The 19,697-nt window shown below is 41.6% G+C and overlaps 1 protein-coding gene across 3 annotated transcripts in view; it reads right to left on the bottom strand.

Annotated features, from left to right (window-relative positions):
- Positions 1–19,697, bottom strand: part of MYO1B (myosin IB) — a 115,430-nt gene that overhangs the window by 77,755 nt on the left and 17,978 nt on the right. For all 3 annotated transcript variants that reach the window (XM_061376529.1, XM_061376538.1, XM_061376547.1), the window contains exon 3: positions 5,864–5,979. In XM_061376529.1, coding sequence (XP_061232513.1) covers positions 5,864–5,979 — 116 coding nt within the window. The remainder of the gene's footprint in view (positions 1–5,863; positions 5,980–19,697) is intronic.

The raw sequence follows: 19,697 nt of genomic DNA, 5'->3' as shown, positions 1-19,697 counted from the left end.
CACTAAATTATGGTACAGGCTCTCACCCCACCATCCCCTTCTTCCATAAAAAATGATAGCTACTGTGTATGTTAAAACTCTGCTACCTATAGGAAAAATTTAGTTTTACACACAGGCAAAACCTACCCTTCATAGCTGGGGCTTTATCATGCCCTTCAGACAAAAATATTTGCTTTAAATCAAGGAGGAAAAAGAGCTACTGTAACCTCAGTGTTTCCAAAGACATGCAATCCTGGAATACCAGCAAAATAAGCCAGAAGCAAAAGGGTAACTTCTGTATTCACTGCTTACACCAGCTCAAAACTTGTCAAGGAAACAGCAAATTGTATCTCTGTTGTCAGAGTAATTGCAGATACCTGCAGGGTGACAATTTGTCCCAATAATTACTAATATGAGGATCACTGAAATGGGAGACATATAAGTTCCTCATTCTTGCATTGTAATAGGCAGCAGGTTGATATCTTTGTGCTTGTATCCTCTGTAAAGGCAAGCTAGGTTTTATCAGCGACCTGCATAAGTTTCAATTGTCTGAATTTGAAAGCTTTTAATCCAAAAATAGTAACAAGTAAACAAAATATACAGCAGCATTACGTAAGTGGAATTAAATACATGTTTGATAAGAGCTATTTGTCTTCGGCTATTTGCCTGCTGCCCCAGTTATTCACCTTAAATGCTTCAGTCCATAGCTAAAAAACACACACTGACTCTGAACTCTTATTTGCTTGTAGCTTGCTGTTAGCAGTACAGTTGCTACTTTCTATTTTGTCCCTCCACTTAAAATAACCTGTGATTCTTCTGATGTGAGCAGGTAAAGGCTTTTCAGAACATAAAGGGGAGCAAAAACACACCCTACCTGCCAGAGACAGAAAGCTGACAGGAGCAAGGAGCTGACGCTAAGATAGGAAATGCAAGAAGGCACCTACTCTGCAATCCCTTAAATCTGTAGCTAGTAAGAAAGTGATGGGGCATGATGGTTACAAATAAATGGTATGATAAGTGATTTATTGCCTATTGCCTTCCCTTCAAAGATGCCAACAGTTGCTTTTGTCACTGGTGGAAATCAATGTAAATTAGCAAGTTAGCTTGGTTCTCTCTCATGTCTAGCTCACCCAACAAGGTAAGCATAGCAATTACATCAACTGCAAGAGTAATTACATCAACTGAAAGAGCAGAACAGCTCTGTGTAAGGACAGCACATATCGAGCAGCAAACTGTTTGAACACTGAAATGTCATACTGTGCCCTGTGAAGTCAGGGGCAAGTTTGATCCTGCCTTGCAGATAAAGACAAAGCCAGCAAGATTAACAAAATATTTTCAAACAACAATTAAAGAGTTTGGTAAACTTCCTATTACAGCTATGAAAATAGCCACAGACTATGAAAACAAGCATTCCAGGAGACCTAGAGGAGTAACACTTTATTACATGATGTCACAACAGTGGTGCATTTAGAGAGGAATGAACTATTAAAATAAAATCTCTTTGATCGGGTATAACACGATATATAATTTTATCAGGTATAATAAGATCCCGAATCACCTGAACAGAAACGTTCTCACAAAAATTCAGTTTGGCTGCCCATGCAGTGTGTGCCCATGGCCTTATTCCAGTCTCCAAAGATTGTTACAATGAGAAAACAAACTAAAACCCAACGCTGCTCAAACTCTGCAATTAAGAATTAACTGGCGTCACTGAAAGCGTCAGTCACTCTCGCAGACGCTCTTGAGGAAACACAGAGCAGATGACTCAGTGTTCGCTCCCCTCCTCTTTCAGATTACAGCTAAGAAAACTCATGAACAGATTTTTCATTCCCGTAGGTATGTTTCCTTCAGTGATGATCTATGGGAAAAATTTCTTAAGGTACAGAATTCCTTCATGTCATTATACACTTCCCTTTTTCCTTCTGTTTTCATTTGCTCACCAAGCCCACTATTTTACTGGGATAGTTGGTATTCTCATGCATATCCTCCCTACACCAGTCCACCACACCGAAACCCCTGCATGCACCTCAAGCAGAGACAGAAGGTCACACAAAACTGCTGGTAAATAATCAAAACATTACTTAGATTCCTTGGTTTCCCAGGAGCTCCCACACAGAGCCAGAGCTCTGGGAATATCCCATAGCTGTCTCATCTAGAGATGCTGACACTTAAAACCTGTGATTCCCAAACCTGAATTCTGTCCAAAATCACAGACCCTGGAGAATATGAGCAATCACGCCAACAGGTGACAGCATGTTTATTTCTGATGGAAGACTTGATGCCATACAGACCTGGTTTCTATAGGAATCTCAAACCAAACCACTGCTAGAATTTTCTTGTAATAAATTGTTTGCATTTTTTCTAGCTAGCACTGGTAATAAAATTAGATTATTTGTAGAAAGGAGATGTTGAAGTATGAAACACGCTATATATCATTTTATTTCTGGGTCATATGCATTAGTTTCCTTATAAATGGTCAAGAGTTCTGCTTTGCTCAGGATGACACAATAGGAACCACAAGTCTTTTCCCAAAGCCCACTTAAATGATACAGTGAACTTACCCACAATCAATTCTTCTGAAGAGGCCGTGGTTCAATGAAGATTTACACATCAAAGAAAAATCAGTACATACAGCTCCACAAATCAATGTTGGGCTTCACATCACAAGAAATACCACAAATTGAAATTTGTGTCTCAGTAGCTCTTCATTAAAGTTCCTGAGCAGCTAAAAAAAACCACCTTGAGGATTCCAAGGTCTTTGTGGAAGTGTAGCAATGTCCCCAGATACGCCTGAACCCTGCTTTTAACTGTAGCCTGCTACTACCAAATCAGTCAACCATGGAATTAGCTGCAAACTCCAAGGCTGGGATGATGCCAGCTCTGTCCCAGACCCAGTCCTTGGCCTGCACTGACCAGCATGGTAAGTGCCCCGTTGGTGAACAGCCCAGGCTTGGCTGCAACAGGACTATATGGACACCCTGTAAACCCACTTCATGGTCTATTAACCAGCATTCAAGTACCACCTCTATGTTCACAGGGTGAACAACTGGAATGGCATGAATCCTTACACTACAGTCCAAGGCGCTATACATTAAAGGGATGAAAAGTTGTTTAGGCTTGTCAGAGATGGCATAAGGCAGCCTACACTGCACTTATTTCATACACCTACAGTATTTTAAAAGTATGTTTTAAAGACGGTGAAAGTTAACCAATTTTAGCACAAAGTAGTCACTTTATGCTCTTGATTCTACAGTTCTCATAAGAATCTACAGACAAGTGGGAAGGGAAGCAAGGTGTCCATAAAGTAGGATCATTTTATACTTCTACAGTCTGAGAAGAAAACACTGTGTAAAAGAAACTATAAGAAACACTATTTCCTAATCCTGTATGTTTAAAGATATTTTGCCTACTTAGCAGGTGTCAGAAGACAAAATTTTCATACAGAAGCAATATCAAATAAAGAAAATTGGTGGAGAGATCATATCTGTCCATGACAAACTAGTCTTAGACTTTCAATGACTTGGCACTCTATCCAAACTCGCAAGCAAAACCCATCACACAGTCGAGATGACCTGACAGAAGTTAAAAAGTCAACATTTTCTCACTCCTATCTACTGCTCTTAATGTGGTTTTCTAGTGTTTTTGGACTCCAGAAGTTCTTGCTTTGAGATGGCAGCCTGACCGCACAGTTATTGTCAATAGCAATGTATGAAGTTTATGAAACATTTTTCTACCAAGTTAAGATTCTCAAAATACAACAAGAATGACTGTTGAGCATTTCTATTCTGGAAAACCATCTCTCAACAGAGGAAGAAAAATGTGGAGGTCAATATATTATTATGTACTTGATTCAACATGTAACCAAGTGTCGTGGTTTAAGCCTGTAACTCAGAACCACGCAGCCGCTCGCTCACTCCCCCACCTACTTCCTCGCCCCTGCTCCTGGAAGGATGGGGAGGAGTATTGAAAGAATGTACCTCCCACGGGTTGAGTTAAGAACAGTTTAGTAACTAAGGTATAACACAAATCACTACTGCCACCACCAATAATAATAATGATAAGGGAAATAACAAGGGAAGAGAATACAACCACCCACCACCCACCAACCAATACCCAGCCTGACCTGAGCAGCAATCTAGCCCTTCCGCGTAACTGCCCCCAGTTTACACACTGGGCATGATGTGCTGTGGTATGGAATACCCCTTTGGACAGTTTGGGTCAGGTGTCCTGTCTATGCTTCCTCCTGGCTTCCCCTCCTCCCTGGCAGAGCATGAGGCTCACAAAGTCCTTGGTCAGAGTAAACATTACTGAGCAACAACTAAAAGCATCGGTGTTATCAGCACTGTTCCCAGGCTGAAAGTCAAAAACACAGCACTGTACCAGCTACTTAAAAAAGGGAAAAATGGCCACTACTGCTGAAGCCAGGACACCAAGTACATAGCACTGACTTTCAGAATGTCAAACTAACTCTCAGATTTTCTTTTTAAAATCCTCCATCATATGACAACAAATTTTATGCAGCTGAACAAAGTCAGCAGAGCAGAAAGTTCTTTTAGGAAGCAACTGTGTTAATTTAGCAAGCAATTGTGCTTGCTGAACAAAAGCATAAAGGAAGAAAACCTGGACATAGCCAGAGTTCAGATGAAAGAGGGCCAAGACCTACTTGAAGCTTATTTGATCTGACGATTTTGCTGTTTGCATTTTAACCAATGTAACTTCCAGAACTCTTTCCATGCATAATTTGCTTTTAACCTAAAAGCTAACGCTGAAGGAAGATGCATAAATATATGGCCATGTTTAGGCACTTATCCTACCACTGATCACTGAAGTAAATCTCCTAAATATGTGACTGAAAAGTCAGGTGGCAACCTCCCAATACACTGGAAACACTTCTCTATCCTAGTGTCACGACGAGGAGAGAAACAGCTGGCTTTAATCTCATCACTATGATGTCAAACAAGATAAAACCATTACTGCAACATACAGACCCTGTAGACCAGGTACCTCATTTTCAGCCATACCACCATACCCATGATCAGAGTCCTGTCCTATTATGGACGGGACTTAACCACATTCCATTACTCTCAATAATTACAGCCAAATAATATGGGTCATGTCTGTTCTATATAACCACAAGAAAAGGCCTCTGACTTCTCTGCAATATGTGCACCCCTGCAGAAGACTTGTAGAAGGTGAATGAAAGTCAGAATAAGAGCTCAGACCTACTTCCCAGTCTTACATTCCTAAATTTCAACTTGGAATTTACATCATATGCAAATTGTACTTTGCAATATTGTATGCCTGTATATTTTAGCCTTAAAATTTGCATTATATATTCATGACACTTTGGCTGACCTCTTAGAATGGGCTCATTTCCTCCCGTCACAGAGGAGACCAAGCTTTTATTTCCCTACAGTTACCATTCAGACACATCCAATATGTTTCTGCATTTATCATGAGGGCTTTTTCATTTTTTTGCATTGTGCAGAGAGAAATTAAGAGTTTCAGATATCAAAACTAACACTATATGACTCAAACATATTTGACACTTAGAGGCTTTCACAAAGCAATCTGGACTTTGTAAAAAACAGATTTCCTTGAAAACAGACTACTTTACAATGCAGTAATAAAGGTTACTGCTAACAATTAGAGGAAAATGTTCTGAAACGCATATACCAGAATCTTAATAGATGAAACAAAAAGAGCAGCTCATCTTGACTTCTCTTTAAAATGAGGATGAACTAATCAAAACTCATTTTAGGGGAGTGGTGGTGTGATATTTGTTTCGTTTGCTTTAATCAACACAGACCTTTAGAGGAGACAGACAGCTGGCACCATCCGTTCCAGGACAGAATGAAAACTAAAACGTCTTCATTGTACTTACATGTGAGGACTGAGTTCATAGAAGTTTCGGTTTCTGTATTCTTCCACTTTCTCGGGAGTATAAATGGGTAGAGATCGGTAGGGATTTATTGATATCACCACGCTACCAATGTATGTCTGATGAAGAAAAACAGAAAAGTTATCATGGATTTACTTTTAACATACTTTTGATGCTTATATATTATTCTCTCATTTAATACTCATGCAAAACCAAACAGCCTAATTCTAGCAATGAATAAAATAGGTACATATGCTCAGAAACACCTTTTAGATCGTTCTCAGCAATTACCAAGCAGCTATTTTACATAACAGAAAGCCTCTCATGAACATATTTTAAAAGAAAGCCCAATCTTACACATTTCTGTGACAAATTTCAGCTGGGAGAGGGAAAGGAAAAAGGACACAGATGTCCCTGAAGAACTGCTCCATCTGCATGGCAAATGTCACACAAGCTTTGCTGCAGCCCTCAGGCACTCATACAAAACCATGTAAAGCAAGGCCAGGGATGGACTTGCACAGGGCGACTAAGATGATTAAGGGAGTGGAGCATCTCCCTTATGAGGAAAGACTGAGGGAGCTGGGTCTCTGTAGTTTGAAGAAGAGGAGATTGAGGGGTGACCTTATTAGTGTATATAAATATATAAAGGGGGAGTGTCACGAGGATGGAGCCAGGCTCTTCTCAGTGGCAAACAATGAAAGGACAAGGGGAAATGGGTACAAATTGGAGCACAAGAGGTTCCACTTAAACTTGAGAAGAAACTTCTTCTCGGTGAGGGTGATGGAAGACGGGAACAGGCTGCCCAGGGAGGTTGTGGAATCTCCTTCTTTGGAGACATTCAAGACCCGCCTGGACACGTTCCTGTGCAACCTCATCTAGGTGTTCCTGCTCCGGCAGGGGGATTGGACTAGACGATCTTTTGAGGTCCCTTCCAATCTCTAACATACTGTGATACTGTGATACTGTGACTGCATGCCCTCACCCAAGGAGGCGCTTCACTCTACCTCTTCAAAGCCTCAGGCACAGAAGAGCTTCACGGAGAGGAAACCTGAAGGCTAATAGCCTCTGACAGGTTTCTGTCAAAGACATTTACTGTTAGGATTCAAGTCAAAAGTCCTGATGTAGTTCCTTAGCAGACATGAAGCATGATTTTTATTTCTAGACTCTACACACGCTTGGAAAGCAGACGGAGTAACGCATTGTTTTACTCTGTAAGGTCCCACTCACTGCTGAGCCGAATGAAGACTGATACTGTACACCATGATTACCATGTCAGCACATGACACAATTAAACTGCCCTCATCAAGCCTACTGGGAGGTGCCCTGCAGCTTCCTACACCTCCCGTCAGCTGCAAAGGCTGCATTTGAATATACCAGAGTGGCAAAAAATGCCAAACCCCCATTCCACCCTGCCTGCAGGTACAGATCAAAGATTAATTAAGCCCCAAGTGTTCGGTAGCTCTTTCCACAGCCATGAAAGAAACAAATAACAGGTGGTGAAACACAATTTTCCAGTAACCAGGGGCATCTTGGGAGGTGTAAGGGCTGCACACAAAAGCCAGAGGTTCCCGTTATTTGGATTACATTTTAGCAGCTATAGAAGTAAAGCAGTGCTGTTTACAGAGATACGTGATTTTTTGCAGCGACATCTTGCAGTCACTATTTGGATTTCTCCCCATAACTTTTGTCACAGAAGTAATATGTGCTGTAATATGCATTAATATGTGCTGTAATATGCATTTTGATTGGGGAACAGAGGCATGAGGAGTCCGAGCTACTCACCAACAGGTTCAGCAGAGCACTGAATTACCTCCACAGCTGCAGTCACAAATTAATAATATTGATTGCTGCAATACTTCCCTTTCTAGCTTTCCTGTCTAAAGCAATTATCTGCTAAATGTTAACTAAATCTGGTCCTAAGCAGGAATCTAGGAGGGCAAGATTTCCCATTTTCTATAGCATGCATATGCACAGGTAAGCTGTGAACCCCCATGGCATTTTCTGTCCTGTTTAAAACAGAGTTGAGCAAACTAGGCTGCAGTGACAAAACACATAGCCTGAGGCTTCCAGAGACTCTTGTAGTTAACCCTTGTAGTGTTTACTACCCACTGGATGAAACAGAACCAGCATCTGCCAATCACAAGTGCATGGATACCCCACTTAGGACTCTTTCCTGATAAAACATTAATATGTTGATTTGTTTCCTCCTAAATCCTCACAACTTGTGAAATCAGCCTGTCGTGAAATCCACACTGGAAAGAATCAGCAGAAGAGAGACAAAGACCAGATCTTTAAGACTGTATTTTGAAACAGAAATTCTTTGAAACTTGAAGACTTGCCCTTTTCAGCTCGTCTGCCACCGTAACAGCATACAATGTAATTGCTAAGTTCCCTTAAGTACTCTGAGATACCAAGGTAGAGAAAGATGAGTGAAAGCAAAACCTCTGATTTTTAATTTTGAATACAGGCTTTCAAATGAGATTTATTTAGAACCCTCTTCACGGTTAAGTATTGCTTAGACAATGTATTTTTGGAATTCAAGTCAGCCGTTTATTGTCAGACACGAACAAATACAGACCATTGCCTAAAATACCAATACTTCAAAAGGTCAGATGGCTATACAGAAACAAAGACATACTCATGTCCATTTTAAACACTAAGGCAAAACATGCCAAGCAATCATTGTTTTTTTCTGCAAAGCTGCTTACAAGAACTAATGCATTTCCTCTTCTAAAAATGCCAGTATTTCAAAGCTGATGCTTAGTAGCTACTTGCTACTGGTGGTCTGTGAGATTCCACATAACAGGGATAAACAGATCCGGAAAATAGCTTTCCCACATAACATCTGCCTTCCCACCAGAACTCTATTATAAACAAACAACATAAATGGCTTAAATCCTTGAGCAAGGGACAAGCATAGAAACATTCCAGTGATGAAAGAAAAATGCCAAGAGTAGTGGGAGACCATACTGTGGCACTCCAGAGACTAAAGAGATTCTTCATTTTCCCTGTTTAAGGAAAAAAATTAAACCCCAGAGGAAAGGCCTCATGATGATGGACACACAGAATGCAGGCAGGAGATTTGTTTGTTTCTTGGCTTTGACATGGTCTCGTTATGCAAGTCTGGACAAGATCTGCTGTCTTCTCAAGTTTTGCTAACTAGAGACTCTTGATAATACTCCTTCCTCCAAATTTCTGCTTTAATGCAATAACTCACAAGGAAAATTCTGCCTCTTTGGCATGTTTGTCCAGAACCCAAACCAAGAGTACTCTCACTCGCTGTTTATCAGTCCATCTGTCACGTAGTATGGCAACACTGTAATGGGCTAACATTTCATCTCAGCAAAAGAGCATTGAAATGTCTATCAGGTCAAATGTCAGCACATTCTGCATTCTCCACCAAAACAACACATACAGCTCATTCCTGTTCAGCAAAGGGTTTAACACCCCAAAGCAGGAAGAAAATTCCAAATCACAATTCAGCTGGAAAAGATGATAATATCTGTTACACATCGCTTCTAAGTACTGTTCAAGATGCAATGGATCAGGACACTTTGATGCCTGATTTTCTCCCCATAGGACTGAAAGCTAACATAACCTCTTGGGGCAAGATACTGCTGCTACTTCAAGCTTGTATGTGCCTTGCAAGGCCGCCTGTGCCTTTCTAACCCAAGCAGCTTTAAGACTGGCTTAAGAGGAAGCCTGAAATAGCAAGACAATAGGAGGCACCCATCACTTAGGAGAAACCTACAGGCAGCAAGCAGCTTGTTCCCAGACAAGCAGTGGGAAAAGCTATTGCTAGAAACTGGCAAACTGCCTAAAACCCCTGTGGACCTTTTTAGCTGAGAGATTGCAAAACCCTTACAGAGAGTGCAGGGAAAGTTCCAAACACCTCTGCAGCCAGGACACACAAGCACTATGGTAAAATCTGATACACAAGGAAGACGCAATACAGGCCAACTCAAGAAGGGGAGCTTTTATGACACCACTAAGTAGAGCTTATGGGAGAATATTTCACACCCTGGGATAGAGCATACTAATAAAGCTATTTCTCCTCCTGGTGAAGTTAGTCTTGCAATACCACAAGGACCCAGAAGAGAGAAGATTGCAGCTGCGGGAGCCAGGGAACATTACTGAGATCAGCTGAAGCTGCAGCATAGGAGTTATCATACAGCCCTCATATCTTTAAAAGCTCCTCTGCATTTGTAGCAAAAGCAACCTTCTGCAGAGTTTAAAATCATTAAGCATCTACACAGATTTGCCGCAAACCTGGAAGCGCACACTACATCACTTTTGTCAGCTCTGTTTAAAAGACACTCATTGCTTCTTACCCATGGTAGCTAGTAACAGGCCAGACAAATTCCTACTGCACACAAGTCACTCCAGCTTTAAAATGCCCAACTGATAATGTACTCTGCAAGTGTGCTCGATTCCCAAAGGCCAGAAAGGTTACCCTATGTTATTTTTTTTAACCTACTATTTTTTTAAACCTATTATTTGGGGGGGGTTGCCCTATTTTATTTTTTTCTGTGCTCCATTTTATTGGAACACAGAAATAGAAAACAAAGCATTCTAGTGAAATAAGATTGCTAGTGTGGATGCTGATTCTCCCATTCATGCAGAGTAGTTTTAATACTCCAGATATGTATAATGCATGTTTCCTTAGTATTGATTATGCTCAAATGTACAGGGTTCCTATGACTTTTTAAGAGTTTTACATCATGCCCCTAAAACAATTCACTGAAATGAGAGACATTAAAGTTAGAGCAAAGAGAAGTGTGACTAGATTTTATTGGCACAAATCCAGAACCATGGCTTCAGCAGCACTTTCTTTGCTGGGGGGAGCTACGTTTTGGTTTTACGGGTTTTTCTAATGTGACATATGCAAAATTATATTTCTAATACAATACTCATTTTCATGTTTGCCTGAAGTACTGCGGTTCTGGGTTCAGGTCATAAGAACATGTGTCGATGCATGCTCAGAATAGCCGAGGCCAAGGAGATGACTGACACAGAGGAAGCCTGTACTTACATGTTCTCAGTTTCCTGAACCATCCCAAACTCAAACAGAACTGGGCAAATTTAATACTGCAAAGTTACTTTGTAATGAAATCTCTCATTTTAATAAACAGCAGCCGCTGGATCAGTACCTTAGTAAAATATCATCTATTATTTGAACAGTCTTGCTCTGTGCTCAAATTTGGTTTTCACTGTGGTTGGCCACAGTAAAATACCTAAATGCACCCTGCTTCTGGTCCATTGTGTATTTTTCAGGTTGGCAACACTCGTGAAGTTGCAAGATGCTATGTTTGAAAAGAATAAGGAAAAGAGGAACTTCAAGACTAAAAGTAAAGCCACCTTAGACCATTACTATTTCTGAGGCTTTGATTTACTGCATTACTGTGTATAGCAATGTAGACAGGGAGGGGTGGGCTGGGTACTTGAAAAAGACAAACAAACTAGGATTTCAAACTGGAGAGACATCAATTTGATGAATGGACCACTCAGTGGATAAAGAACTGGCTGGATGGCCGCACACAAAGAGTTGTGGTCAATGGCTCAATGTCCGGCTGCAGACCAGGAACGACTGGTGTCCTCAGGGATAGGTGTTGGGACCGGTCTTGTTTAACATATTTGTCACTGACATGGACAGTGGGATTGAGTGCGCCCTCAGCAAGTTTGCCAATGACACCAAGCTGTGTGGTTTGGTTGATACACTGGAGGGAAGGAATGCCATCCAGAGGGACCTTGACACGCTTGCGAGGTGGGCTGATGCCAACCTCATGAAGTTTAACCATGCCAAGTGCAAGGTCCTACACCTGGGTCGGAGCAATCCCAGGCACTGCTACAGGTCGGGCAGAGAAGAGAATCAGAGCAGCCCTGTGGAGAAGGACTTGGGGGTGCTGGTCAATGAGAAAATGAACATGAGCCAGCTTCAGTGTGCACTTGCAGCCCAGAAAGCCAACCGTATCCCGGGCTGCATCAAAAGGAGTGTGACCAGCAGGTATAAGGAGGTGATCCTGCCCCTTTATTCTGCTCTCGTGAGACCTCACTTGGAGTATTGTGTGCAGTTCTGGTGTCCTCAGCATAAAAAGGACATGGAACTGTTGGAACAAGTCCAGAGGAGGGCCACGAGAATGATCAGGGGACTGGAGCACCTCCCATATGAAGATAGGCTGAGAAAGTTGGGACTGTTCAGCCTGGAGAAGAGAAGGCTGTGTGGAGACCTCATAGCAGCCTTCCAGTATGTGAAGGGGGCCTATAGGGAAGCTGGGGAAGGACTCTTCATTAGGGACTGTAGTGGTAGGACAAGGGGTAATGGGTTAAAACTTAAACAGGGGAAGTTTAGATTGGATATAAGGAGAAAGTCCTTTCCTGTTAGGGTGGTGAGGCACTGGAATGGTTGCCCAGGGAAGTTGCAAATGCTCCATCCCTGGCAGTGTTCAAGGCCAGGTTGGACAGAGCCTTGGGTGACATGGTTTAGTGTGAGGTGTCAGGGGGGTTGGAACTTGATGATCTTAAGGTCCTTTCCAGCCCTAACTATTCTATGATTCTATTATTTCATCCCGCCATATTCCAGGGGCATGACAGCACATACTCTACCTGTGACCCAAGCTGTGCAGCTGCACTTTGCCTTGAGCCAATACTGGGCTAATGCTCCTTGTGCTTCAGTGATCTGGAAGCACAAGCAGAGCTTCTGGGTACCATCTGCAAGCAACTACGCAGGCACAACACAAGCCTAGGATCCCAAAGAGCAATGATCAAGTGGAAAGAACAGGAACTAACAAAGTTTCCTCAAACAGAAGCCTCTGTGTGCATTCTCCCATATGCAGTAAAGGTTGGATTAACACAGCATCACAACACTAATCCTCAGTTAGCAAAAGAAACTTCCATGTTTTGTCTCCTCTCATTCATATTTTCCAGCAAATACAGCATCTCTGCAAAGTTCCTGATCAGCTCTAAAGAGGCCACAGTAATCAGCAAGTTGTACAAACAAGAAAGCCTGTTTCCAACCCCCTCACTGTGAGGCCAGTGGTATTTTTCCAAAAGCTAGTCTGCAGTAAACTGAAAATACAAACCAGACTCTCATAAGCAGTCCTTCTCTCTCCATATATATATATATACACACCTATACATATATATATATAGAGAGAGAGAGAGAGCAACCTCTCCTTCTCCTTGTTACTATTTTTCACTCTTGTTTAGATGGAGTCCTTTCTAATCATGCAAAGAAATATAATACTCAATGTCTGAACAAACACAGCCTGTTCCCCATGATGACTAAAGCTCTCTTACTCAAGACCACCCTCCCGGACTTTGCATTTAAGCCCCAGAAATAAAGTGGGCAAAGTCTGTATGCTGCAATAAAAATAACCCAAATCCTGGTAGCTATTGTATGCACTTAATTCACTTACTAATCATGATAGACAGCCTTGTAAAACCTGCACAAGACAGTAAAGACTGTAAAGAACACTACATAGAAGAGCATTGGATGAGTTCCTGAAACTCAGAAGGGAAGAACAGATCTAGGAAAAAAAAAAGAAAAAAAAAGAAAAATAAAGAAATCAAGGAAAAGAAGAAACTGAGGCAACAGTATCCACAGTTCAAGCAAAACCATCTTCCTGCTAGAGGGGACAAAATTCAGCAATAATGTACCTTAGTCGTCTACTAAATGCATTGATGGCTGATATAATGACACAAGAAATAAAGCTCCCAGGTAACACAAAGGCAGAAGCGTGTATCTCTATCCCAAAGCAAACAATCATGACACAGGTAATACATGTTCTGCTAAATTATTCTTCAGCATGGGCTTGATCCTGCAAGTCCCTGTGCAAACAGCAGCAGTCTGAACATGCTACAGGTAACTCACGCCGGCCATGATCAAGCCCTTAATCACACTGTAACCTGCTTTAGATCTGAGCCCTGAAGTAAGGGCAGATCATTTCCCAGAGAGAGACACACACACGGCAAGTTGAAACGAGTACTTAAAGGGGATGCATGTGCACAGGTTATGAGGTTTCTCTTCCGAGTTTCTTGAGGGCACAGAAATCTCCACAGCTCAGTGAATATTGCTGCTAACCTCGAGATCATTATGACAGACTCTAATGTTGCTATTAAAGAAGCAGATTAATCATCTCAGCCATCCGCCCCTCTGACTACATTGGGAAGTTTTTATGCAAACAAATAAAATTCCTACACAGGATGAAATTACATAGAAAACCTATAAAGTGAGTGATGAGGAAGTCAACCCAAAGCAGACACTTTGACTAGGACGGCATTTAAATACTCCCGAACGTCAGTACTTGCTCATTTCTCAAAAAATAAAACCTTGTTATCATAAGCAAACAGTAGTTGGAGAGTGGATAGCATCTATGCCAAGAACCCATGGGTGAAAACATTAACAAGAGCACTCATTCAGAAATGTTTCACTATTCTGCATGAATAAAATGGGGAGGAAGGCAGGGAAGAGAGGCTCCTGCCATCCTGCAGCCAAGACTAACCTATGCTCTTCAGGGTGAAAACCATGTTTTTACAGCACTTGGACACTCTTGCTTCTGTTATTTGCTAACCTTTCATAAATCTTCCTTTTCTGTTTTTATTTCATGTCACATACACTGAAACCACCAGTGAATGCCCACAATGTCATCATCACCTTAGCGAGGATTTCTTCACAGCATTCTGCAGCAGAGCCAACACCGTAACAGTCCCTGGGGCCCTACAGGAGGCACTTCGTATATCACCTCCTCTCTTCTTTCAAAGTGTCACATCACAAGCTAGTAAGAGTGTGTAGGAAGGAGAAGATCCCAACACACAGCCCACAATATGCATACAACTTTCCATGATCCTTAATGTTTTCTTACTCCCTTATACAGATACTGCATACAGCCTATAAACAAGTGCCTCAAACGCTATGCTCAGAATTGTGGGAGCAGTACAAAAAAGAAGGGAAACAAAGCACTGCCTTGAGAAAAGTAACTCTCCTCCCACAAGGCACTTCAAGGTGCACAGCAGCCAACCTGCTGGCTATGAAAATCTTTACTCCTAACTCCGAGCAAGTCAAGAAGTTTGTTCAACCAGAGCCGGGTGATGTGAACGGCCAGAGAAGCAACAAGATTTCCACCTAGATAACAAGTAAAGCAAGATTTACAGGGAGGCAGAATACCACTTCTCAGACCACGAGCTATCCCGGGAAAAGATGTGCCTTGGGCACACAAGCCTTTTTTCACATCTGAAGGAGAAGCAGCAGGCTTCAAGGTCCTAGCCTGTGGCAGCTGCAACAATATTATTACTACAACTCAGTAGCTTCCCTCAAAGAGGGAAAATGTTGAGGCACTGATGGGAAAATAGCTCAGAACAACACAGGCAATCCCCGAGGGAGGATGAGGAGATCGGAGGAAGCGCGGGTCCCCTGGGCTCCCATCACAGGCGGGCGGATGGCTGCTCTTAAACCATCCTGCCTCTAAGAAATGACTCAGACACCTGCAACTCATGTCAAGCTCCCAAAGGAAGACCAGCAGTCCAGGATGGACTCTCTGAACAAACACAAGTGAATACACTGAAGCACAAGAGAGCAGGGCTGGGTCTGGCAGAGGGATAGACTCTTCTGCTAAGGCACAGACCTGATACCGACAGGCATGTATGCAGCTAGGGCATATCCAAAACCACAGGGGACAACAGCCCTCTTCAAAACCCAAACAAAGGACTCCAACTGTCTTCAAAAGCAACATACTACTGACCAACATGATCATGCTGACATGAGAAGGTAATAAAGTTGAGAATAAAACTGAACCTCAACAATCATTTGATCATATTACAATAAATGATTTTCCCAGCATGCTCCATTTACATCCTCCCAATATCACAAAACTCAGTTCTTCACAACAGCAATGAAGTTATACAGACTGATAGACACACAAGGCTGATGCAAACCAAGGCAATTGGTCTCGTTCACCACAATTTTGTCACCACCCTCTTCCTCCAAATGCAGCATCTGCAATGCCAGGCGTGAGTACAGTAGGAACAAAGCCACTACACTTGACACCAATTCAGTGAACTCATAAATACTATAAAGGTATCTGAAAAAGGGGTGAATCAATAATACAGACAGATATAATGGAATAAGGTCAAGTCAGAAACAAAAAGGCTACTCCTAAAATATTAAAGCACGAGATATCAACAGGAAGCAGCTCAGTCTGTGAAACAAGCACATCACAACAAACAGCCACACCACCGGAAGGCAGCCACAAGGATGCTACCTCAAACAGATAAAACTGAGTTATCACACTGGAATGCCAAATATTTAACGTCTCGGTGATAAAACAACATGTGTTCAGTACCGTAAGACTGTTCCTGCCCAAAGCAGCCCACAAACTCCACACACAAATTAAATGCTGACATCAGAGACAGATTCTGTTTTGTTGTAAGAACAAGAAAAGCAAACAAACATTTTGTTGTAAGGAACAAAATGTTGACCTCTGCAAATTTGGGAAGACTTCAAGAAACAACATAACTTCAGGGAAAAAATGTGCAGGGCAGCAGAATAAAGCTGTATCTGGCCTTCAAAGGCTGATTCCCATGAGCCTACGCAGCTCTGCTTCCCTCCAGACTCCTCACCGCCTCCCTTGCTGCTTCCACACGCCTCACAAAGCAACAAACCCAACACCAAAATGAGCTTCAGACTGATACATGTACTACAGTTTATCCCGAAACTCTACCATTCATGAGTCACTGTAAATACATGTATAGACACAGATGCCCCCCCTCCCATTTGTCAGCATCCCAAAATACAAATGAGAAATAGCTGCTGAGCCGGATTGGCTCATCATATTTCTGCCAACCTAAAAAAAAAAAAAATAAATAATTTTAAAAACAAAAAAGTTCAGGGAGGGAGTTCAACAGAACGAGTCAAAATTCATCGGTCACACACAAACTGCATTTTATGAATGTATTTGAAGTTTTCCATGCGGTCTCTGGGTCACGCATTTTAACCGCGCAAACTGCTCCCTGGAACCTTCAAATAATCAGCATTGTGGGTGTTTTCTGCTTGCTAACTGCATTGCCCGTGAGCCACTTTTTGCTTTGTAAAGTTACAGAAGAGCTCTCACGCTTTTGTAAGTGATATTTACAGAACTTCTGTGAAGAAGTGATGCAGATTTCATCAATGAAAAGTTTAAGAGTTGCAAAAAGAATATAATAAACAATCACAGCTTTCTAATGAGATTTTTCTTGGTCAGACATACCCCACACATTTCCAGACATGACTAAACTCCAAGATTCCCACTTCCAATTAACACGTGTGTTACTCAATGAGCCCTGCCCCCCAAAGCCACTCAGTATGAGATTACTGCAGAATCTGATGGTCTTTAGTAGAGTATTTGGCCTAGCTCCAACTCCACCAGCCTTTATGCTTATTTTTATAGGCACAGCCTCCAGCTTTGCACTCTGGTATGCAACCCAACACCCAAGTCCATTAAACTTTCCACCAAATATACATGAAGTTGAACAACAGGTAACCAAGCTGTAGTCTGTCCTCTAACATTGCTCTGTTTGCACCATGGCATGAAACTTTGCTATTTTTTCTTGAAGGGTTTACAGTGACCATACCCAGGATGGTACAAGAGGGCTGCCAGGAGATCCAGCTCCCAATGCTCTCACAAAAAGGAGCTCCTACAGAGAAGATCTGGAATTTCAAAGGGGTAAATGGACCTGGCATTAGGATCTCCGATATCAAACATCCAGCATCAAACGTTACTACTGTGAAAGAGACTGGAAAAGACAAAAATTGTATTTTCTTTCAGTGGAACAAGCCTATTTATCTTGTCATCTTTGCCTACAGGGAGAGACTTGGCACTGTTCACTGATGGCTCGATCTGACTCTCACATCTCATTGAATGGTTTGGATTGGAAGGGACCTTCAAAGGTCACCTAGTACAACCCCTTGCAATGACCAGGGCCATCTTTAACAGAGCCCTGTCCAACCTGACATTGAATGTTTCCAGGGATGGGGCATCTACCACCTCTCTGGGTAACCTGTTCCAGTGTTTTACCACCTTCATTGTAAAAGTTTCTTCCTTGTTATCTAGTCTAAATCCGACCCCTTTTAGTTTAAAACCATTACCTATCATAACACACTCTACTGAAAAGTTTGTCCCCATCTTTCTTATAAGCCCCTTTTGTTGGTTTACCTATAAAGACAGGCTACACAATTATGCAATGTCTGCCCAATGTTACAGCATTTTCAAAGCTAACAGAACTCATTCCTCACAACAAACCCTTTTGAAGGTTATAACTGCAACTCCATTTTAAAACTAACATATGTAGCACAGATATAGCTGGCAGTCTACAGAAAACTGCTTAGAATTTGATGTTGAGTAAGCCCTGGTTTACTGCTGCAGAAATATTTCAATCCATTCATATGGATTCAGTTTGATGCAGTTTTTTAAACTTTGACACAACTTTTGGCAATGCCTACAACAGAGCATTGACATAAGAGCTGAACTTAACCCAACAACTGAGACATAAAAAGACAAACCCATTCCTACTGCCCTTGGAAAGCATCCTGAGAGGTCAGTTTGTGTATGTAGATTGTTAGAGCTGAAGAAATCTGCAGTCTTTGTTACACACCAACAGTAGCACTTTAACAGTCCAATCTGGTTTCCCCAAGACAGCATTGAAACTATGGATTTTACACAGTAAAACAAACGTTACTTCCAAATGGAACAAAGGCTTTATTGTGCTCATCTGAGTCTAGAAACAGAAATTGAAAGTGTAGTTTTCATGGGTGAAGTCTGGGGAGAAGAGAGTGGGTTGCAATAAGGAGAAGAGTTTGCAGTTGAAAATTAACGTGGTTGTTACTGTGAGCACCATTCCAACTTTAAAAAAGTCTTCTACAATACACAACAGTGGCATGAAATTTGTAGGGCAGCAGAACTCAGCTGGTAGGAAAAGGAGATAATGTTCCTCAAGTGACTTAGTAAATAACACCATGCAGGATCACAAACTAACATACAGCTGGTAGCATGATGTGGCACAGACATAAACATCTCTTTCCAACACCGATGTAGTGAATGTTTTCATGCTTGGAAAGATCTGCAATATTTTGCCTTCATAGTGTGGATTCACAAACAGTACTTGAAAGACCTTAAAAAAAAAAACGAACAAACAACTCCTGATCAAAATACCTTGGAGATAAAAAGGGTAAATGATGGTGCAACCAACTACACCAGAACGATTTAGGAAAGAAAGAAAAAGAAACTAACCAAAAACTATACCACAAAAAAAAACCTCCCTGGGTTCTGGCAACAGTTCACACCTCTCAAAAGAGCACATTTAAGTACTAGGCTTTCCCACCTGCAAGGCAGAGGATCCTACATTGGAAAAGAAGTGTGACACCTTGTATCACCTGCCAAAGCACATAATGCAGGTAATTACACTGCATGCCAGTGCCAGGCCCAGCTGAATCAGAACCAGGGGGGAATAACATGCTTCACTGTCACTGCCTCAAACAACTGTGTGTTTGAACATGATTGTCAGCCTAGCACTCAATAACAAAAATAAAACAGATTAGCCATTTGTCATTCAAACATTTATTTCAAGAAAAAGCTATCCAGCCTAAATTAAATAGAAACATGTAATTAAATACTTTCCAATTCATAGTAATTTACAGTGGGGAAAAAACCAAAACACCCCCCCCCAAAAAAAAAAAAAACAAAACAAAAACACAAAACACCATGAGAAATCCACTCCCACATGACTTACAGCAGTATTTCTAAGAGACTGTGTAGTCTAGTGTTACCTCACAAAATAGGTTTGCATCCTTAATGATTTAAACAGAACT

The sequence above is a fragment of the Neopsephotus bourkii genome, unplaced genomic scaffold (assembly GCF_033783945.1).
Source record: "Neopsephotus bourkii isolate Nb327-2 ecotype Australia unplaced genomic scaffold, CSIRO-AGI_Nbou_v1 NB_196, whole genome shotgun sequence".
In the NCBI taxonomy this organism is placed as follows: Eukaryota; Metazoa; Chordata; class Aves; order Psittaciformes; family Psittacidae; genus Neopsephotus; species Neopsephotus bourkii.
Note: the sequence above shows the minus strand (reverse complement) of the source record. Positions and strands in the feature narration are given on the sequence as shown.